This window comes from Opisthorchis viverrini, assembly GCF_000715545.1.
Source record: "Opisthorchis viverrini unplaced genomic scaffold opera_v5_87, whole genome shotgun sequence".
Taxonomy (NCBI): Eukaryota; Metazoa; Platyhelminthes; class Trematoda; order Opisthorchiida; family Opisthorchiidae; genus Opisthorchis; species Opisthorchis viverrini.
This window is the reverse complement of record NW_008751747.1, coordinates 1,244,792-1,268,495: the sequence shown is the minus strand read 5'-3', so window position 1 is coordinate 1,268,495 and position 23,704 is coordinate 1,244,792. Positions and strand designations below refer to the sequence as shown.

The window sequence follows — 23,704 nt, the reverse complement described above, 5'->3', positions numbered from 1 at the left end:
AGAATTGGTAAAACATCAGTAGTAGCATTTAAGGGTGATCCGGTGATTTCGATTAAGCTTCATACATCATTTTACCTAGTTTTCTGCAACCTTTAAGCACACTGTTTAAAATTTAGATCTCCATTTAAGAGCTTCATCGTATAATAACAGAATGAGAAGCGTAGCCTATAGAAAAGCATGCTGAATTATAGGCTGATCATTATTGGTCGTTTTAAACAAACGGTTTTGTCGGGGTCGCCTGAACAACTGGATTTGGTCCAATTTTTGGGCAAATTAGCAGCCCTTGTCCGATAAGATGACCAAGAGTAGGTTTTGCCCTAATCAAGTGGGCAATATTAGTGGTTTTAGGGATTCCGGCGTCATCTGCGCAAGGATAACAGTGACAGCTGTCCAAACAAAGCTGGAATGCTTTCATGCTCATTCCCCTTGTTTTTGCAGTCTAGTTCTCAGAGAAAATGGACAAAAATGACCCTATTTTTCGACAGGCTTCTCTGAGAAAGTAGCATTAATGTTCTGTAATGTGGGAGCCATTGGTAAAATTCCTGCATTCTGACGGACAAAAATGATAGGTTTCGAAATGTTCATCCTCTTAAAGTAACTAGTGTTTGCAGGACAACAGACGGTCAACTTCTCATTCGGGACGAATTTTGCTGCCTGAAATACAAAGCGATCCACAGTGCTATTGTACGTAGCATTTATACAATCCACGTATGTCATTCATATGTTTTAACAAAACACAACTAATAGGTATCATCATGCACAAATTTAAAGTGAGGTTATGTCATGCAAACAGCTAAGGTTAACATTCCACATAGCAAGCCACCTGTGAATGGTTTCGTCAAGAATTCAACCAACTTGTGAGGCTAGGTAAAATGAAATAAAATAAAATGTACGGAACTGCTTCTGTTTATTGTAGCATTGTGGGCAATCAGAAGACTCCGTCTACTTTAAGCCAGGCTCTTGTAAATCAAGTAAAGCCGTGACGGGGAAGTGGCAATTACTAGCCAACAACACCGACGAGCCTCTGGATTGGAATTACAGCAAGAGTAAAAATGGGCTGGATAGAAACACTGGTGACAGCAGAGAAACTTACGACTCTTGTCTACACGGGTAAAAAAGCTAGACAGAGGAGAGTATATATTGTCCCTTGAAGACATTTGTATGCGTGCCAACGGCATGTCAATTGTTAGGTAAAGCATGCGATGTTCTTCGACCGATTTACCGTTAAGTAGAAACTATTGAGGAAGAACAAGACACCTTTTTTTGAAATTTTAATATGAGCAGTGAATATAAACATTGCAGATTCAATCTCAATCTTTCAAACAGCAGCAACTAATTCCGTAGGAGCATTTTCAAAGGAGATAAGCACACATTGTGTCTATTAATAATTCACAATATTTTTTTCATAAATAGACGAAATTCATATGCTTAAATTCCGTAAGTCATTTACACTGTAATAACGTAATAAGATACAAATAGACTTTAGGTATGATGGCCGAGACAAAATTAACTTAATTCTCCAACATTTTTGAGGTGCATTATGTTTGAACAAACGATTTAAATTAGCTTCAAAATGAGGCCTCTGCGGTTCATATTGACCGTGTAAAGTCCCTAATTCACAATTCCCTGGCTGATGTGCCGGCGTAACTGTGGTGCTTCCTGATAATAACTCTTCTTCCTTTCACTGGTATTGCAGTAATATTCAGAATGTCATAGCAGAAGGGGATGTTCTTGTACGGAGCTATCCATTTTTAGCCTTCAGCTAATGCAATCGATGGCTAACCAATGTTTCAAATTTTATTTTGCTTAGTTCCCAGAGTTAATCTGCTGTCCTGTTGACAAATAAAATACCAGTTCATTTTGTTGAATAACTATTTTGGACCCAGACAGCTATCCATAACTTAACTATATTTATATCATATATATATTTGCAAAATGCGAGCATCAGTGCGGTATTCCTCCGAAATTTTACACTTTAGTGGATATAACCATTGACATGGGTTAGTTACACCATCTTGCATATATCCATTGCCTTTTGAATTGAATGAAAATGAGAAATTAGAATAAAACCATACATAAACGATTATTTAATTTCGTAGAAACTTGTTTCAAACATGAGTGTAAATGAAGTGACATGTATAGGAGCGGTTACAGAATAATTTCGGACAGAGCGAATAAAGCTTTGGCTAATGAAGTTACTTTCTGAGAAAACAGACGCGCTGTCACGGGCAAATCTCCCTAATGATTTTGTCGTAGGATTGCAACAGATTGCAACAGTTTGAGCATAGTTTAGGTTTCATAAAAACTTTAATGTAGCGACACCCAACTTGAAAATAAATTGCGGAGTATCACACGCTATTGCAAGCCACTGAGCTCAACACAGGCTATGTGAGGAAAATAAATGACAAAATTGAAAATTAAAGGTAACAATGCTAGATAATGGGCTGGCTCGATTACACGCCTACAACTACTTGCCTTTTGGATTACACGAGTCTCCTGATTGAAGGATTACACGAGTCTCCAGATTTAAGTTGAATAGAAAATGACCCACTGCTGACTTATTAAAAAAATGAAAATAAAGCAACGTTGTGAACTGATATGATTTTAACCAACTCACCCTAAGTTACGGTGTCGAAAATCTTTTAACATTGCGTTGCAGGAAGGACTACTTGCATTTGGTTAAGAAAAAGTGAAGTTCTTCATTAAGCAGAAACATGTGTCGTTTTCGAACTATACTGGCAACCAGTACAACGTTAAACCGTACTATTCATTGAATGTCAGAACGGAGAAAAATCTAGCGGCTGCGCTTACATTCTCTACAGGTTTTTGTGCTTGGTACACCATTCCCTATTTGTGTGGAAATTTTACCATGCGGATGTGAGGATGATGAAATCCCGTCTTCTGCTTCACCACGCAACTTGGATTGAGTGGTGTAGTATGATTCATACTGGGTAACGCGTTAATAAAAATAACAAATTCATCAGTAGCATAAATTTATCGTCCCCATTTGTCACTGAAAATACATTAGAAACAATTTTCATGTGTCGGCTTGCAGAAATAGACGAACTGAGAGACGGTAAGTTTTTAATTGTCAGCTAGCCATGTAAAGTATTACAGGTTTATTACATCCCATTTAGTTTCGGGAAAGAAGCAGGCCCAGAAAGAAAGAAGAAAAATCATTTTTTCTGAATGAGTTCATACTACGAACAGCGCAAACAATCCAATAGTTGCAGGGTTATTTACACATTTCCTATTATCTGATATCCCAGACCGCAGTATTTTGTCAATGTAAAAATAATACAAGAGCTGAGGATTCCAAAGTTATCTCAACTAAATGGGAACGGTATTTAAACGGTTTTGTTATGAGCAACTCCGGCTATAAAGTGAGTCATAGTCGACGCTTTTCGAAAGTCCATTTAGGTTAGGTCTAAAGAGGCTTTGCGTAGGCTATTTCAAAACAAGCTATCAAACTTTGAACGACCCTTATCGTTTCTTTTAAATTTTTAGTGGCCGGAGTAAGAACGGTTGTAAAAGGAAGTCCATTTTCTCGATAGTCCCCTTGGACCGCGAGCACCATTGAAAAGTTTCTGTGACTGTTCTCGTCTATAATTCATTGGTACTCTGTAAAAATTGCCAAGAAATTCAAGTTTGTATTTCATTGGGAAATGTTTGTTCATGCAACGTTCTGGAAAATTCTTGATAATTAATTAAAACAAGCTCCAGTGGACGGGGTAATGAACGAAATGGGCCCTTTATACACAACACCATAAAATCGGACGAGAGAAAATAACCTCTAGATACAGTGTGAGATTTCAGAAAAATCGACTTTTGCACAATGCTCACAACAGTTGTGAACAGTTTAGCTGAGGAGTTTTTTCACATTGTGGTGCCCGTTGATGATGGTATCCGAGCTATGTTCGATAATGCATCTTGAACCCAGAACTGTTCACTGTGGGAAACCGCATTTAGCGTAAAATAACAAAAATGACTATGAGAATCTTATTTTTGTTTGAGATAACTTCATAACTACCATAATCGTTGCTGAAACTACTCATTGTCCGTCTCCGACTTCCTTGCATGTTGGTGAAACCTTTAAACACCACTCTCCGATAAATGGGAAACGCCTATGGCTTTCTTGACTTGAAGATGTTTGCAATGCAATTCGTTGCATCCTTTTTTAAGAACCCACAAGCGTACAGTCACTGCCCTCCTGAACATAAGCCAATTTGCTCTCAGTATCCCCACAATAGAAACAAGTGCACCATTATTGATCCAAAATTAGCCGTACTCAGATATCTTTATTCTCACGGAAGACTGTTCCCACTGTACCTAAGCTGGTCCACCATTCGGTTAGCATCGTTTCTCACATGCTTCCATCGGTGTTCCTCGCGTCAGCTAGTGCATTTTTATTGAAGAAAAGGTTTGTTACTACCGCCATCCTAAACTAAAAACCTTGACCATGTTGCTATGTAGCATACCACAGCTAACTTGATCTGCTCTTCATGTCTATTTAATCAAAATAAGTCAAACGTATCAGGTCTTATTGACGAAATGTTCCGTCCCGAGCCGCTGGTTTGAACTAGGACTGACTGTTATGTGATCATTAACTTTCTTCGGCGAAAGCTTGAATCACAAGCCAAGTGACAACATCTCCATTTTTCCTGTCTTATCTGCCAGGTACCGGAAAGACCGCACAAAACAGCGGTACGTCTCCGTTAATTTGAAAAATGGTTGATAAGTACACCGGAGTAGACTATATTTTCAAGAGCACTGGACAATATATGGCCCAGATCGATCGCAGTATCTAGAACGCAACCAACGCAAAAAAATCCCTTAAGTTAGCAAGAAGTAAAGTTGCCTCAACGAGCATTCTGTGAAGAACGTCTTCCGTAATGTTATAGTCACGACCTGTGGAGTTACTAGAAGTGGAGGATTCTGACAACCTGAAGAATCTTACCGCTCAACAGATGGACCTTCTAGTGGCCACTGAAAGAGATGTTTCGGCCTCCTTCCCTAATCGGCTTTTTCCCTAAACGGGGTGTTGGCAGCATTAACTGTGGAAAACAGATGTATGCGTGGTGGGCGCCCGATCAGTCGCATCCGGGTCCCGATGTAGTTTCAGGGCTCTAGGCTCCAAAGGCGACCCACCAACCTACACCATGCTGTCTCACCTCACTCCATGGACGAAAAGCGGACTCGGTCATTAATGTCGGATTTGTGGGGGCGTGGAACGTGAACTTTGACGGTGCACAAAAACCCGACGTGCGTCATCATACAAACCTTTGCATCTTGGTCGAATTGTTAGCCGAGACACAGATTGCACTGGCCGTTTCCGAAAACCTGTGCCCCTTTTGTACAAGACACTGCGCTTTCCACGTTCATTGATGTGGTATTGAATCAGCAGAATTATGCGCAGAACTATACTGGTCATTCAAATTAAGGGAGATGTTTGGACGCATAGTAAAATCAAAATCAAAATGATTCGACGATATTTCACCTCATCTTTTTAAGAAAAACTAGACATTCCGTGCGAAGAGAGACCTGCAATATCGCACGATTGACAGTATCGTGCGGACATATTCAGAAGGCTCTGGGCTTGAATCCAACCTCTTTATGTTCTTGATCAAACATAGTTATAAAGTGTTCCATGAGAGCGATCCCTGGCACCGTGTGTTCAGTTGTTATATCCGGATCTCGAAAGATTGTTCTGAAACAGCGTGTGCGTCCTTGTCGGTATCCGTAATTTTTATCAGTTGGCCACTCACAAGTGTTTCGAGACTAAAAAAGTGATATAAAAATATTAGTCCAAAGATCACAGAATGCACAATTCGGCATTTCAGTTCTTTAGCCTGGCACCATGTGTTCAGTTGTTATATCCGGGTCTCGAACGATTGTTCTGAAAAAGCGTGTGCGTCCTTGAGCCTCCTCCTAAAAAGGGCAATCAGCATCCGTGAAATTTATATGGTTCAAGGGGAACTACTTGCTTCTATCCAAGGGCAAAACAAACTACCACGTTTTGTCAAAGCTCAAAAGTGGCTGCGTGACTGCCATACAGCCTGACCATTCTGTCCCACAAATAAGACGTGTTTGCATAAATATGATTCTGTGGAGCAAAGCTAAGTTTTACCCTCGGCAAATCGCACATGCGGGTTGGAAGCTGCTCCACCTGGATACAGTCAAGTTGTCCAAGTCAAGTTGTCCAATGCTGTGACTTCTATAGCAGCGTTAAGAGTTTCTGCGCGACTCAAAATGACTTTGTTTAACAACCTTGAGGTGTCAAACGTTGCAATAAATTGCCTCCAGAACAACTGCTCCTTTGGTGTTTGGATACTGATAGGCCCTTATGAGTAGCTACATTACTCACTTGAATATACGAGGCACCCAAGTATCGTGAACATTCTCTAAGGACACCCTGTGAAACTCCTGCGGGTGGATCGTATGACGTGATCCAAACACCGTCGGGGTTTAAATCGTTGCCACGAGCAGCACTCAGAAAAGAATAAAAAAGTGAGTTTATCTCACTAGTAGAAATGGATGCGCTTCTTCTAAGCTGTTGTTTACAGAAGAGCGGGTGAGTTTAAGTAATAGTGAATATATAGACACCTACTATGCGCTCAAACTAACTCATGGAAATTTTGGTTGGGTAAAGCAGATATGTCAACATTCAGCTGGTTTCAGGTGAAAAATTTCGCACGTTTCAAACTACTTCAGCGTCCACGAAAAACGCAAATTTTAGGATGAAGTTTCTAAAGGGCTTTTTGGAAGGGAAATGAATGCTGGACGAACCAAAATAGAGTGACACAGTTGTACGTTGATCTTTGAAATTCTACCGATTTCTTCACTAGACTGTAACGAATCTCTAGATCGACACCTGAAGACAAACTTCGTCACTTGTGTTGCATAGTTTTGGAAATTCAAGGGGTTCCAGATGGTTTCAAAAATGAAATAGTAATTGGCCGATATAACAAGATGGCAAGTCTGTCGCAGAAACGCGACCGCTATAGGATGAGCCTTCTCATCACCACTGTCATACTTGTACCTCACATCCTGCTCAGGCATTAGGGAGGGAAATGTCTCTCCTCAAAGAGCACTGTGAAGCTTGCCTCAGTAAATGGGGAGGCATTATGACCATGCTCGCATTCTCAAAATTTGGTCGGTATCTTTCTTTTTATCAATTGACCACCCACAGGTGTTTCGAGACTAAAAAAAGTGATATAAAAATATTAGTTCAAAGGGCACATAATGCACAATTCGGCATTGCAGTTCTTTAATTGTCACAGGATTTGCGTGCAAGCGTTCCTTCCGTGACGTTTTTAAAACAAGGCCTGATTTGTAAGAAGGCAAAGCTTGGTGATGAAATCGTAGGCTTAAGTCACTGGAATCGACCGCTACCGTAAAATTAGGGCATTGTGCTTTACGCCTGCAAAGTAGTCAAGTTTTTTGTATGAAGTGGGTGTTGCTTGATCCACGTTAATTCATGTCTCACTTTAATTAGCCGTCTTTGATGCAACAAGGTGTAGATAATCACATGCTGCGCACTAATTCCTTGGATAATTTGGGCGCCGTTTCCATCAAAAACGTCCCCAAAGTACTCCCAGAATTCCATCGAAGTGAGGACTCCCAGCGTTTTGAACTAGAGTTTGCGCCACAACCTACATTCGGTGGATAAATTATGTACTACTTGCAAAATTTCAGTAGTGAACCAATTTCCGCATCCTAAGTTGGACGTGATGCTCGCCATCTTTTTAAGAAAAACTAGACATTCCGTGCGAAGAGAGACCTGCAATATCGCACGATTGACAGTATCGTGCGGACATATTCAGAAGGCTCTGGGCTTGAATCCAACCTCTTTATGTTCTTGATCAAACATAGTTATAAAGTGTTCCATGAGAGCGATCCCTGGCACCGTGTGTTCAGTTGTTATATCCGGATCTCGAAAGATTGTTCTGAAACAGCGTGTGCGTCCTTGTCGGTATCCGTAATTTTTATCAGTTGGCCACTCACAAGTGTTTCGAGACTAAAAAAGTGATATAAAAATATTAGTCCAAAGATCACAGAATGCACAATTCGGCATTTCAGTTCTTTAGTGGGCACAGGATTTGAGTGCAAGCGTTACTTCCGTGACGTTTTCAAAAAACGGCCTGATTTGAAGGCAAAGCTTGGTGATTAAATCGTAGGCTTAAGTCACTGGATTCGACCGCTACCGTAAAATTAGAGCATTATGCTTTACGCCTGCAAAGTAGTCAAGTTTTTGTATGAAGTGGGTGTTGCTTGATCCACGTTAAGTCATGCCTCACTTTAATTAGCCGCCTGTGATGCAACAAGGTGTGGATAATCACATGCTGCGCACTGATTCCTTGGATAATTCGGGCGCCGTTTTCGTCAAAAACGTCTCCAAAGTACTCCCAGAATTCCATCGAAGTGAGGACTCCCACCGTTTTGAACTAGAGTTTGCGCCACAATCTACATTCGGTGGATAGATTATGTGCTACTTGCAAAATTTCAGTAGTGAACCAATTTCCGCATTCTAAGTTGGACTGGAATTTCCAAGTTTTCAGCCTTTCACCAGCATTTCGAAGTGATGTAAATTGTATGTACCCTGTGGCGCGTGTCCATGCCTGCAACTGAATGTTTTCAAGTTTTGGCAGCTACATATAGCATCATATAGCAGCTATCGATCAATCCTTTTATTAATGTTTCGAATCCATCAGCAGTCTACGAAGGGCGGATTTAGTACTAGGGCCTCTTCGCTTTTGACCAAAGGTCCGCGTTTAACCAATCTACAAAACAGATTGTGAATCAACCAATAAGACTTCTTTCAACCAATAAGACTTCTTCTCTATAAGCGTGCGCGCCAAAGACGATGGCTGAAATGGCAACAAATCTACCTTCCGATTTTCCAAAACCTCTAAAACAACAGTGATTTCTGGTTCAAAATTTTCACAAAGTACTCTGAACATCACGTTCAAATCCTCCAATATGAACTGAACTATCCGGTTCAATTGTTCAAGCAATCGGATGGATATGATGGCAATCAAGGTCCAGAAGTTTGTTCATTTCAATAAGGACCACTGAAGAAGGAAGTTTTACAGGATTGAACGTGGCAAGTTCATGCAGGTAGTGACTAGTAATGAGTTATTTCGTTGCATCCTTGGAAGTATCCTCGCCTCTGTGTAAGGTTTCTTAAGGATTCTGGCGATATTATGATGAAACCTGATGCGGGACACTTTAGACCTCACGTGAAGTGAAATATGTGTGTTTTCGAGCTGGCCTGTTCTGATGACCTCTATTCACACAGGCACACTCATGCTGCCTTAGACACTCCACTGACGACAAACACTAGTCGGCTTGTAAATGGGTGGTGGAGGGACGGAGTTTTGAAACTGAAGAATGATATCAGGGGCAGGAGATCCGATCGACGTCAGTTGAAACCTCATCCAAAAATCACCGTGCACTACTCTCATTTCCAGAACTTCACACCATATAAGTTCAAATGGGACACGAACTTAATAGAAAATTGCGGACTTGGCTTACTAGGTAAGCTCAAAGTAGGTTGAAACCGGTCGTGATATGTCGAAAGTTTTTCATCAACCTTATGAATACTGTAAGATCCGTGCAGTTAACGATCTCAGAGGAAGATTGCGGCTATCGGAATGCACGCACCTCGTATCCAGTAAACAATAGGAACAGAGCGACGGGGCAAAGTATGGTGTATTAGAACTGCCAAGAACTAGTCTTATAAACAAACGGGTTAATAAAAAATAATGAACTTAGCAAAAGATAGTACAGTTGGCGGGAGCATAAAAGTGTTCAGTGATGCAGCAGAGCAATAGAAGATGGGTAGCAAATGGTGTACAAACTTACAGATACGCGAAGTCAACTATTGTGAAGCGGCCGTTTAGAGAGATAACAGCGCAGGAAACGGTTAGCACGTTGGGCAGGGAATGTCTTTGGCTGACGTCGTGATGCAGCAGTTTGTTACAGAGAAGATACTCGAATATAGGTGAAGCTGACACGAAATGGCAAGCGAAAACCGACAAGCAACAAAATCGTGAGAATAGGCAGACGAACATCTCGAAAAACAGTAACAATGCAACTGGATGGGACGCTCTTTGACTGATGATGACAACACAGATAGGCTAAGGTTGCAGATGGGGATCCTGAGCATACATGTTAAACTCGGTTTATCATACTTCAAGGTTATGCAGCGAGATTCTTTCAGTGCCAATACACATAATTCCCTCGCCAAAATAAGGTAGACTTCAAGTGGTTTCGGGAAAGATCAAATTGTACTGATGGGGGCTTTTCCACCTAAATTCGTCTCCATGAGACAGCTGTCTATATAAAGATGAACCATAACACAATTCAATTTTTACTCTTCCCGTAGAACGTACGGTTTTCAAACGGGCCATCTGCCTTTGATGGAGCAGTCCTAATTCGAACAATTCAACTAGGCTCCATTCATCTTCCTCTAATGGGTCCCCATGTGATCAAATCAAAATCTTGTAACAGTAATTCTCGTCTATTCACTGAAATGGTATTTGTCATCAGCATCTCTCAATCATATCTGCATTTTCGGAGCTTATCTCAGGGAGAGAGCCAAAATAGCCCTTTCTGCTTCAGCCAGAACTACAACTTCTACAAACAGTTTCAACGTGACCCTATTCCAAAATTTAAATAGTCAGGATATTTCAGTTTCTACACCACAAGCTGATAACTGACAGACGGACAAAGCATAGGATACAAAACACTGAGAGGAAAGCTCGTACCTTGCAATGAGGCCGCTGTTCGATCACCAAGAAAATGAACCACATTAATGTTCATCTGCGTGCGTTTTTTGTTTGGAAGCCTTCAAGTCATTGACAGAAGAAAGCCCTATTATTGTGCCTACTCATGAGTAGGTGTAAAATAACCCCTTCTTCACTATGACCAACAATAAGCACTGGGCTGGTTAGTCGCGAGTGGTCTCATCCACCCACAATTTACCATCGTTTATTTTCGAAGCGTATGGTCACAGACATAAAAGCTGAATGAAAACGATGAATGTGAAAGGGTTATAAGAGAATATGAGATAAAAGAGAGAAATGTCTCATTCGAAGTCATGCCACCAACAGTTCCAGTCAGATAAGTTGAATCCCGAAGTATATAGGAATTTTTGGTATGGAAACACGCGTGTAAAGACCAGCAACCAAGGGAAGGACAAACCATACTGAATGCTCTTAAGGGCACGATAGACACCAGCACAGTCACGACTCGCACATCGGACACAAAATGTCCGCCAGACTGCGTCTGATGGGAAATTCAATGACAAGAATGTACACTCAGCGCCATGTGCCACGCGTAATTGTCGTAAGTGCGCTGAGAGTCCACAACGGCAAGCAAAAACAAGTCACTGACTGTGACCTTAGGAAGTCCCAGTCCAATGACAGCCTTGGCGGAATGAGGAAAGCAAATCGCTCGATAAGAGGTTATCATAGGTTGATGGACCACAAAGTCGACATCACAACCACGTAGGGCTGAGATTATGGCGAAGGAATATTCATCAGTACCATACTTCTGCTTCTTTTCATTCCACACAGTCTCTCCTCGTCCATCCAAGACATTGCTTACGTCTATCAAGGTTACTCAACGCTACCGGACAGCGATTATGTCAGGCTCGGTGAAAAGCGTCGAATTATGTGCTCTCAACTCCTCGAAGACGAGCATATCTGGCATCATCCGTGATCCAACAGGACTACAAAATGTGCACCAAATACCCCGGATAGCCACAGTTTCCACGACATAAGATCGTCTGGCCCCCATAGCCATACTGAAAGCTTCTAACTTTCGTCTTGAGCAGGTTGTATCGGAGCTGCATACCGAGCTATCGAACAAACCCATTCTTATGGAATACCCGTTTATGGTATGCCGGAATTTGATAAATATATACAGCCTTTCTCAAAACCGAGCAGCGAGCCTTAGATATTGCTGAGTAGGGTTATTTTGTTCCTTCGAAAAATTCGGTCATCCTCAAGATTCCACTGAGCTGGCTTCGTGAAGTTCGCTGGTTTAAATACACGGGGCCACTATCGATTTCGCCTGATTTTCCCATCTTTTAAGTGTGCACAGTTTGACAATAGGCGCGCAAATGACTATAACGCACCATCGATTGATTGATTCCGTGCAAAAAATCAGCAAACGATAACAACGTCGAACTTTGAGATACTGTCGATTTCGCCTGATCTTCCCATCTTTTAAGTGTGCACACTGTGTCAATAGGTGTGCAAATGACTATAACGCACCATTGATTGATTGATTCCGTGCAAAAATTAGCAAACGATAACAACGTCGAACTTTGAGACATGTCTCGTGGGTTGGTAGGAGATTTACCCATCTAAAATGCACATTTTAAATTGTAAATCATGCTCGCAGCATGAAGGTAGCTTAACTGTTCAGATTCCCGTGTCTCAGTTTGGATAACTCAATGTACTCACTCTACTGAGAAAATTATTTTTTCACCTGCCATCTCATCCGTAGTTTTCTAAGAGATTCACATTCCGTCAGAGGATAAAGAAACTCCTGGGGAAAAACAGCAATGTGAAAGTATCAGTATACCTGTTTCACCAGGCCGATCCGGGTCGAATCAAAAGCCTTATGGGACTGATAAGCACGGACCTGTTTTGTCACTTTTAGGTGAACGGTCAATTGAAAGCAAACAGTATGTGCAGATTGGTGGCAAAAGACCGGGGACGATCGTGTTCAGTATACTTCAGAGCCTTCAGGGAACTCATCATTTTACGTTCTACGCAGACTAATTACATCCTAGTCACTCAAACGGTGTATGACAAGAGTTTACTTGCAACTCCACATGGCTTACATCCGGACTCAAAATAGTGTGAGGAGATGTGATCGTATTCAGTAGAGATTTCATCTTGTTGTTGAGATTAATCTATGCTTAGAAGTCGCGAAGCAACGTACAGTAGTTTTTGCTTGTTGGGGATAATCTGCTTTGCGCTTTTCACGAAATTGTCAGAAACTTTTGAACATGCGACCTTCCGGCTAGTGGTTGAACACCTGACCATTTGGCCACGAGTGTCGAACTTGCGACCTTCCAGCCAGCGGTTGAACACCTGACCATTTGGCCACGAGTGGCCCATCAGCAGTGTGGCCCTCACTAAGGCAAGCCAGCGCCACTCATCCTTCACTAACGGAAAACGTATCACATGATGACGTATTGAATTCCTCCTCATGTGACGACGTCTCAAAACATGTTTAACCATCCAGTGAAGCTATCCTTCCTCTGAGTCTCTATATGTAGCCTATATCTGGATTGCTTGCTTTAAGTACCCCGCCGACAACCCCGTCCGGCTGCATCTTAATGCAATAAAGTATACTAACTGCCTATGAGTTAAATCACAACTATTCTAGCACGGTTACCTAAATGTGACTTTTAATCAGACGACTGCCACCTCAACACGATGCCGTTGCAGTTCATTTGCATCCATGTCCTACCTATAATAATAATCTGCTGATGCGCAACATTACTGCTAAATTTTGACTTCATTAAAATCCTGTCCACCGATAACACTACCCCACAAGTTCGACATTGATAAATCGGCCTATCATAGCTTGGTTGAATCTTATCAACATGATGCCGTGTGATCCCTTCAATCATACTGCTATCCAAGCCCGCTCAAGCCCGGATTGTTGGATGTCCAACCACTGTCCGGATGTTTGCGGATTCAGAACTCTGGGTTTCGAACGAGGTGCGCACCGCTGATGATTCCAAACAAGGACAAAGCAGTTGTACAGTGTTGGCCTGCTTTTCGTTCCTCCTCTAGAATGCCCGAGTATTCCCACATTGGTGATGACCAGTGTACCCCTAAGACAGTTATATCTACGTGACTGCAATCAAACCGTAGACACCAAAATTGCAACTCAGGTGTTACTGCAAAATAGGAAACTGATGAAACAGTTTTCAAACAACGTCTATCCCAGAAAAAGTACTGCAAAAACCAAAATAGAACAATCCCTCCAACATGAGACAATCGAAAGATCCAGCAGATCACCCCGAATAAAATTAAAGCTGAGTCGATCAGAAACGTACAACCAGAGTCGGACATGTGCCCTTGGTTTTGCGTCGCGCTTGTTGTACCACCTGAGGTCAAGACGTGTTTGAAGTTCTCTGTCTCCTCTCTTTGGATGAAATTCTCACTTGCCAGGAGCCTTGGGGCTCTTTCTTTCATTTTTTACCCGTTATGTCTCATATTAGTTGGTGGCGATTAGCTAGCCTAGGGATTTAGAACAGTTTGTACCTACTGGGTGTGAACTGTTCTCGCCGGTACATAATTCATCCTACTAGCATTCCGCATGGAAGCCGGTAATGGCCTTCAAGTAATTTTATTGACAATCACCACATCGTGTGCCGAGCATCACGTAAAATCCTACTGAAGGCAAGTGTGCATTTGACGGTCTGTCATTTTGATGTGATTCTTGGTCAAAATGCCTGTTTAACCTAATTCAGTAGCCGTATAACTACTTTTGAATCAAGATCGTATTTCTACCGTGTACCAAAAATCTGATAGTTACCAGGCCCATGGGTTGCTCGATGCTCACAGGATCTCACAGGAAAAGTGCGGTCGGAAAAACGTAGACACGTAAGCTCTTGGTGCTTATGAACACTCACTGCAAGTAGAATAAATAATCGGGCATGGTTCGATCAACGATCACACCAGGATCCAAAGTGATTTTTCTAAAAGATGTTCAATGGAAACATGGTATGGAGGGTTGCGGCTTGAAACTGTCAACCAGAGCGTGACTTGTGCCAGTTGTCTACGTCACCTGACGAGTCCAAAGAAGGACGAATGCGCCTGAATTTCATTCATTGGTTGTTAGTCTCTTCGACGAGCTTCACAGTGGGATTACCAGCATTCCATCGTCGATAAAGGTGACACCGTCATGAGGGATTGGATGGGAAAATTCATCCTATTCTGCCATGATTCCTAAACAGTATCTGATAGGTCTAAAGCGGTTGGTGGGTCCCGAGGTGATCTTCATCTAATTTAATCAGTTGTTCACCAGGGGCCTTCAATTAGACAGTTCTGTTCTTCTGTTGTGATTTTGCCGTTTCCTTCTTGCACTGTAGTTTGAATCTTTCCCACTTGATTGGTTGATTCCGAAACCATATAGTCCCCGGCAAAACAGGAGGAATTTACCCACTGATGGTGCCATCTTGATCGATGATGGAACGTTTTCAAACTTCTTTGAGTCCTCTAACTTGTGGTAATTGCCCATGAGGACCAGACTTGTATGTAAATGAGTCTATTAGACGATTTTCTTGTAATCCGGGTCCAAAGGGTACTAAGTGACCGCACCTTGCTGATAAACCTGAAGAAGGTTGAGATCGGTCATGGGCTTCTGAAGAATTTTCAGCAAGATTATGAGGCTCATTGCTGACTTTAGGACCTTCATAACTCTCGTGAAAGTCTCTAGTGGTTGACGACAAATGAGAAAATTGATCTGCAGGAGAAAGGATCAAGAGTTCTGGGACAACTGAATTTTCTCTTCTCCGACTATATTCATATAAACATAAAAAATGTTCAGCTCCGATTTTCGTTCGCGGGATTTCCTCACTTTTGAAATGGAATTTTGAATAATTGCCCCATGCGTAGAATATGAGTACTGAGGAAAATATCCTTCAACTCTCCAAAAGAAACGTGTCATTTGGAAGTGGGTCAAACCCATAAAGTTTAGCCCCTAACACTTGCACATGTGTCATATTCGACTACGTATGACTTGTTTATATGCGAAATGCAAATAAGATGAGTGGAGTAAGGTTTTCTCTTAACTACTAACTCCTCAACACCATTGTTAGCTTACGCGAGGCGCCATTGGTGGCCACACGGATGATGTAGAATCATCAGGTTACTCAATGTTGTCCGAATGGTAAGTTAATCAATAAATAATCCTACGATATTCCAGTTGAAGGAGAGTGGTGTTCCAATGAAAGCCAACCGGATAATACTGGTGTGTCCTCAGTCGATGACAGTTGTCCACCGATGGCTATCGGATGATCTCCGTGTGTCTGCACATCAAACTTGAGCTCTTTGGCGACAATACGTACTTGCATGATTCACATCCATCTCCACGTCATTCTAAACAAATAATCGGTGTTCCAACCGAACAGGGTCAAAAATTACAAATCAGATTCCAAACAAACTTAGTATTCCGAGAAATAAGATTCTACTGAATGGAGCATACGATGTAATAAAATGTTGAATGTCCAGATGTACGTCCACCGCAACTGAATTCCACACCAGCTGAAAGATTGGGTAAAACCAACCTACCTGGAAACTCAGAGTCAAAGACTCATATCATGAGCATTGGTATATGTCCATGTCACCCATCCACCAGTGTTGAAAGGGTTCGGCCAATTCACTTATATATCTGAAGCCTATACCAGTGTCCAAGGAACCTATTAAAATAGAACATTAGCAGAACATTAGCATATGCTGCACAGGTAATGCTTTTGGTTACGCACGAGCCAAGAGGAATGACTAGACACCACCACTGTATAGATTGATTCCAGCAATCTGTTGAACCACATCGAGTAAGCGCGTAGCCCCTCAAATGGAGGTTTATCTACAAATGCGGTACTATAAGTACAATAATAAAATGATAGAGCTTTACAAACCTCAAATCGTGGAACTATGCCGGCTTCTATACACCGGTTTAGGAACTGCTAATTCCTAACAGGTCTCAACGCCCACGCCGACTAAAAGCCACGTGTTTACAAGCTAGCGAAACCACGTGTGAACCTAAACAGCACATCCGATGACAAGGTTAAGGAACAGTTTATGTTCAGGTCAAAAACAAGAAGGGTGGTATAGGCACAAAGAAAAATAACAATAGAACATAAGGTTGACGGAAACCCGGGGACTGCGCCTACCTGATAAGCCCCAAGAAGGGCGAAACCGGTCGTGGGCTGCCGATGGATTTTCAGCAACCTTATGAGTAGTACATTACAAAGATATACATGTATCGCGATATTTCAAATATCGTGGCGAATGAAACATGAGGTGGCCTGGTGCAGTACAGTTGCCTGAGAACATCATAAACGAAAGATTAAGCTGGGTTCCAGGTGAGTCTCTCGAAAAAAAGCGAATTGGTTTGCAAATGAGTGTATATTCGTTTATTAAACTTTCTTTTTTCGGCTCACATCAAACAACTCAAATATATCAATCGATTGCCAATCTTATGGTCAGTTTCAGGGAGCGCACTGTCATAATCAAAGAAAACTATCAGCACAGAATCTACTTAATTTTTCTTTTTTAATTTCAGGTTACACTCTGCCTTGGTTTCGACTTCTGACAAAACGCTCCTTGTTTTTATCGTTCGGTTATTCTTCCCGAGTGAATTCACTATGCAACGAGAGAAAGTAGTTATGAACATAGTCAAAAAGGCTACGTACCGCTAGCTATCATGCACGTAAGCGATAAACACATGTTCAAATTGATATCGGCCTGGCATTGCAAGAAAAATATATTGCTATGGAATACGTGAAGTTGAACGCTCTCACAATACAAACCAAAACAATGATGGCATGTACCTCCAGTATGGAGTCCGAGAGCAAATTCAACGTTCATATGTGTTTAAGTGCTACTGATATTTTTGCTCGATCTGCTCTAAACCAGTAGCATATTGCATTTGAACGTCTCAAAACAAGTCTCTGAAGAAAAATCTGAACATGGCAACAGTGGGAGTGTATTGAAAAATATTCCCCCATCCCGGAATGGTCGGCAGGTTGTTTCGGGTCTCTATAGAGTTTTCGAGTGTTTCCTGTACCACAAGCGCTGCCCTGGCCTGGTACAGTCTCCTGTCTTGCCCGGCAGAGCATTTCTCACTAGTAGCAAATAATCACTTATGACGAGGGGTCACAAAGTAAGAAGCGGAGCGGCGCTAGCGTGTTCGCCGTTCATTCAGACTGATAGCAAGATATGCATTCCGAATGGTTTCAGGAAAATAATAGTTCTTGTACACTTAATTCTATTCTTTACGGCGATTTCTACTACGCTTGCGTCTTTAGGGACATTCGTAAGCAACATCGCCCATCTAGATTTGTTCACACGTGTCGTCCCAAGCAAAGAGCAAAGCACATTTAGACGATAGCTCACAGCAAATCACCCTATGAGATAAATCGGCAAACTACGTCTCTCCGTGAAAAGTGAGAGAAAAATATTCAGCTTACAATACAGACCAAAAGATGGGGAAATCGCACATGAAGAACGTATTTACATGTTTGTATACTCGTCCACTGGTGGGCACGGAATTCGTTTATTCGAACCATTGGCCAAAGGCCATGAATCTGTGCTTCCGTGGTATCAGGGGACATTCTGGTGCAAGCCAGAATGAATTGAAAGTCCCAGTCGTGGGCTCTGACATGGTCGGTCGAGTAACTGTCATCGAAGGAGGCTGTTGAACAAACAGGATAAATTTTAACGACATAGGCATGCTTTCGCTAAGATCAAAATCTGGAGCAAACAGGTCCACAAATTCGGGTTGTGCTAAGGGCACATATTGTAAATCCAGTCAGAACTCAGTTTGTCAGAACTGACCTCAATGCTGTCAGATCAGTCTCTTGGGGTCATCCATAAAGTCAGTTCACAGCACTTCCGTAATTCTCTCTGAAAACCACTGGCTTCCACGTGAGGGCTTTATGTGAACATGATGATTTGTGACCTGGGTCAAATCTCTAAAGTTTGACTTATATGAAAGCGGACAAAGCCAGTCAGAATACATGTGAAAATAAAATAAATCAACCTGGGTTAGGCCACAGATTTTCAGAAAGCATACGCACGTCACAAGCGGAGCCACCGCACTGACGTACAGAAGACACTCGTCTGAATCAACGTGAGTATACTAGGTGTCCCAGAAAGGAAAGCAACGTAATTTGTACAATACGGGCCTATACACACAATTGTTTTGCGCTACCGACGTCATATGAAGTAAACTCCTCTGATTATTAAGTGGTGTGGCTGTATTATATTCCGTCAGATTCTAACGATCAGTAGATTACAGTTGATCCAAAATAAAACTCATCGGACACATTTAGCAACTTGCCATCGTGAGAACGAGACACTTCTACATATTTTCTACACCATTCCATTTATCCATTTATACCATCATGGTTGCTTAATAGCGTTCGGTTTAAAACGGTTTGTGGAAAACTGTGCCAGGTATCTTCAATCGATTGGAAAATGTTTGGGATTGATTGGGAAGTCATCGTTTCAAGGAGGTTTGGTAAACAATCGGTGGATTTACTGCTGGGCAACGTTTCGCTTTTGACACAAAAGCTTCGTCAGGCCATGTGAGTAGGTAAGTAGGCTGTATTCCAAGAGCTTCTTGCAATGGAAGCGGAAAAATTACGTGTACAGTTGGTCACAGTCCTGAAGACCCAACAACCAAAGGTTCCAAACATTGCACCAGCTGAGCGAAGAGTCTTAAACACGTTAAAAAATGTAGACAGCGTAGTAATTACACAGGCAGATACAGGTGAGGCCACTCACAAGTCTCACCCACAAAGCAGTGAAAGCATATTCGATTCCACTCCTCTAGCCTTCTACCCTGACGTGTAAACTACTAGGTAGCGTTTGACGAGGTTTTTATGTATGACACTCCCTAGACACAAGGACGAAACTGTCTGGCTTAATCGGATTTAATGTACGGTTCAGATTTATGGGGCTGTCTAAAACACAAATTCCCATACTTCTGAAATACAAGAAGAGAATTGACTTTGAAGCACTGTGAACGGACCCAACAACTCCGCCAGTTCTTCGCAATGCTAACGATATCTTATCCGACTCCATCGAGCCCCACAAAAGATGCAGCCGTAAATATATCTTCCTATATATTCATCCGACATCATACGACAAAATAAAGTCAAACGTAGGGCCACCGAACACAAGTTAACTGAGCCTACCAGCAAATTATATGAGGATCCGTTTGTTCCTCGGTGAATTACCATTCCCAGGATTTGGGTTGTAACACGTTGCGAACGTCAGACATAATGCGGAATTCAGAACTTTCAACAGCCTCAACGTGAAATTGTAGCAACTGATACGTGGCATCGTTCTGTCAGTCTCACAGGAATCAAATTGATGTCATGCAGATACCAGTCTTTGTCAGCTTTCTTCTAATCTTGTAACACTTCAATTCGGGTACTTACCACCTAGGTATGTAAGTATGATCTCACTATTTTCGCTTCCTTGAAATTTGTGAAACGACACCTGGCACATTTCAGAGGGGTTTGGTAAACAATCGATGGTTTTATGGCTGGGCAACGTTTCGCTTTTGACACAAAAGTTTCGTCAGGCCAAGTGAGTAGTTAAGCAGGTTGATTGGGTTTTAAGGCAGTCAGGGAACCAATCCGTGAGATTCCTTATGACAACTGACTTAATCAGTGCTGGGTGTTCATTCTGATGTTCCTGTTTGTTGATTAGTGGAGAGGACTAAGATCTACGATAGATTCGTTAGGGGGGACTCGTCTTTATGATGAACCGGATTTTTTCGTCCCTGATTCTTCAGTCTAGGACACCTTAATGGAAAATTCCTCTTGGGGTCGTCCACAGATTTCGTTCACCTGTGTTCGTCCAAGGTTACTGGGACGATGGTTTGGGGATGGGGTTGGGGTGGTTAATTGGATCTAACTCTACTTGGATTTTGTGCTTTTAGATCCAGGCGATTTCGCTGATAATTGCACACGGCCTCGTGTCATCTCGGCTGATCTATGACCGCTCTCCACACGTTTGCAAGTTCTACCCCTTATATTTTATTCACGCTGGGATGCTTGGCGATTTCCACCAGCTCGGCCACTAGTCGCTGTGGTGTGAATCTTAAACCTCGTCTCAGGATGTCCACATTTTTAAATCTATTCTCTGCCCAGTGTCTAGAGCATACCCTGCCATTGCTGAATTACTAACTAACGCCTGGTACTTCTCTGCGTTTCTCGGTGGTCTATTAATGGAACGCTTATGCTCACCGATTCTGGAGGGCAATTCCCTGGCTGTCTGACCTATATAAACCTTCGTACAGTCGTTAAATTTTATTTTGTATACACAGTTTCTAGTCCTATTAAACCGGAAGGCGATCCTTCAAATGCACCCCTTCTGGAAAGCTACTCTAATGTTAGCCGTAATCAGTACCCTTCTAATGACTTCAGATGTCCCTGCTTTGTATGGAATGACCGCTGTTCCGATCCACTCCTTGTTGTGCCTTGGTGTTGACACCAATACCCGTCTTAGTTGCCACTTACTTAGACCCGCTGTGTATCCGCTATCTTGAGGTCACTTTTTTACCTCAAGTTGTGCTGCTCTTCGGTCCACCTCCTCTGTACACAGTAATCTCACTCTCCTAAGCATCGCTGAGGCGATGCTAGCATATACTGCTTTTGGATGTGCAGAGGAGTAGTTTAAGACCGCACCGCTATCTGTTGATTTTCTACATACAGTGGTTTTTAATTTCCCACCACCCTTGTGAGTCATGCAGTCAAGGAAAGCTAGTGTACCCGATATGGATTCTAGCTCAATGATAAACTTAATGTGAGGGTCCAATGTGTTCAGATGTTGAAAGAATTCGTTCACCTTATCCCGCTTTATCACAACAAATGTGTCATCTACGTAACGCCAGAACACCCTTGGTGGACAGTCGAATCCGTTTAAAGCTTTCTGTTCGAAGTCTTCCCTGTACATGTTGGCCAAAATCAGAGATATTGGTGATCCCATCGCTAAACCTTGTTCTTGAGAGCATATAATTGAATCAAAAACAAAATGACTGATGTTTAGGCATACCTTTATGCCTTCGACTATCTTGTCTACGGAGATTTACGTTCGTTCTTGCAGCGTTGTGTCTGCCAGTAAAAGTCTTTTCGCTACTTCAACAGCGTCCACTTTAGGGACGTTGATAAACATTGAGTTGACGTCAAAGCTAGCCAGGACTTCGTCTGGCTCTATCCGAAACCCAGCTACTTTATTTAGCAAACTCATACGAATCTTGGATGTGTGTGGGTGACTTGCTGGCAAGTGGTTTAAGGATACCTGCTAGAAATCTGGCCAGCTTATGTGGTGGTGAACCTATGCCATCCACTGTTGGTCTTATGGGGACACCTTTCTTGGAAATTTTCGGTAACCCGTAAAGTCGTGGTTAAGTTGCACATTTTGGCTACCATCAATATTACTTGCCTTGCCCAGATGGTTTATCACAGATCTCAGATACCTCCCAACTTCACCTCGTCCCGTTACTAATTTGTCGGGAAGGACAATCAGCTATGTGTTGTCTAACTTTCTGAAGATATTCACTCTTAATCATGGCGACCGTGGCCTTACCTTTATCTGCCTGTGTAATTACTACGCTGTCTACATTTTTTAACGTGTTTAAGACTCTTCGCTCAGCTGGTGCAATGTTTGGAACCTTTGGTTGTTGGGTCTTCAGGACTGTGACCAACTGTACACGTAATTTTTCCGCTTCCATTGCAAGAAGCTCTTGGAATACAGCCTACTTACCTACTCACATGGCCTGACGAAGCTTTTGTGTCAAAAGCGAAACGTTGCCCAGCAGTAAATCCACCGATTGTTTACCAAACCTCCTTGAAACGATGACTTCCCAATCAATCCCAAACATTTTCCAATCGATTGAAGATACCTGGCACAGTTTTCCTCAAACCGTTTTAAACCGAACGCTATTAAGCAACCATGATGGTATAAATGGATAAATGGAACGGTGTAGAAAATATGTAGAAGTGTCTCGTTCTCACGATGGCAAGTTGCTAAATGTGTCCGATGAGTTTTATTTTGGATCAACTGTAATCTACTGATCGTTAGAATCTGACGGAATATAATACAGCCACACCACTTAATAATCAGAGGAGTTTACTTCATATGACGTCGGTAGCGCAAAACAATTGTGTGTATAGGCCCGTATTGTACAAATTACGTTGCTTTCCTTTCTGGGACACCTAGTATACTCACGTTGATTCAGACGAGTGTCTTCTGTACGTCAGTGCGGTGGCTCCGCTTGTGACGTGCGTATGCTTTCTGAAACTCTGTGGCCTAACCCAGGTTGATTTATTTTATTTTCACATGTATTCTGACTGGCTTTGTCCGCTTTCACATAAGTCAAACTTTAGAGATTTGACCCAGGTCACAAAGCATCATGTTCACATGAAACCCCCGCGTGGAAGCCAGCGGTTTCCAGAGAGAATTACTGACGTGCTGTGAACTGACTTTATGGATGACCCCAAGAGACTGATCTGACAGTCTTGAGGTCAGTTCTGACAAACTGAGTTCTGACAAACTGAGTTCTGACAAACTGAGTTCTGACAAACTGAGTTCTGACAAACTGAGTTCTGACAAACTGAGTTCTGACAAACTGAGTTCTGACAAACTGAGTTCTGACAAACTGAGTTCTGACAAACTGAGTTCTGACAAACTGAGTTCTGACAAACTGAGTTCTGACAAACTGAGTTCTGACAAACTGAGTTCTGACAAACTGAGTTCTGACAAACTGAGTTCTGACAAACTGAGTTCTGACAAACTGAGTTCTGACAAACTGAGTTCTGACAAACTGAGTTCTGACAAACTGAGTTCTGACAAACTGAGTTCTGACAAACTGAGTTCTGACAAACTGAGTTCTGACAAACTGAGTTCTGACAAACTGAGTTCTGACAAACTGA

At 42.1% G+C, this 23,704-nt stretch overlaps 1 protein-coding gene across 1 annotated transcript in view; it reads left to right on the top strand.

Moving 5' to 3' along the window:
• The window catches only part of T265_05069 (hypothetical protein), a gene marked incomplete at both ends in the record, with an annotated part of 87,001 nt that extends 69,546 nt beyond the window's left edge, over window positions 1-17,455 (top strand). Inside the window, one exon of the mRNA XM_009169980.1 lies at window positions 17,320-17,455. Within this exon, the coding sequence (XP_009168244.1) occupies window positions 17,320-17,455 (136 nt within the window). The remainder of the gene's footprint in view (window positions 1-17,319) is intronic.
• Window positions 17,456-23,704: the final 6,249 nt, after the last annotated feature.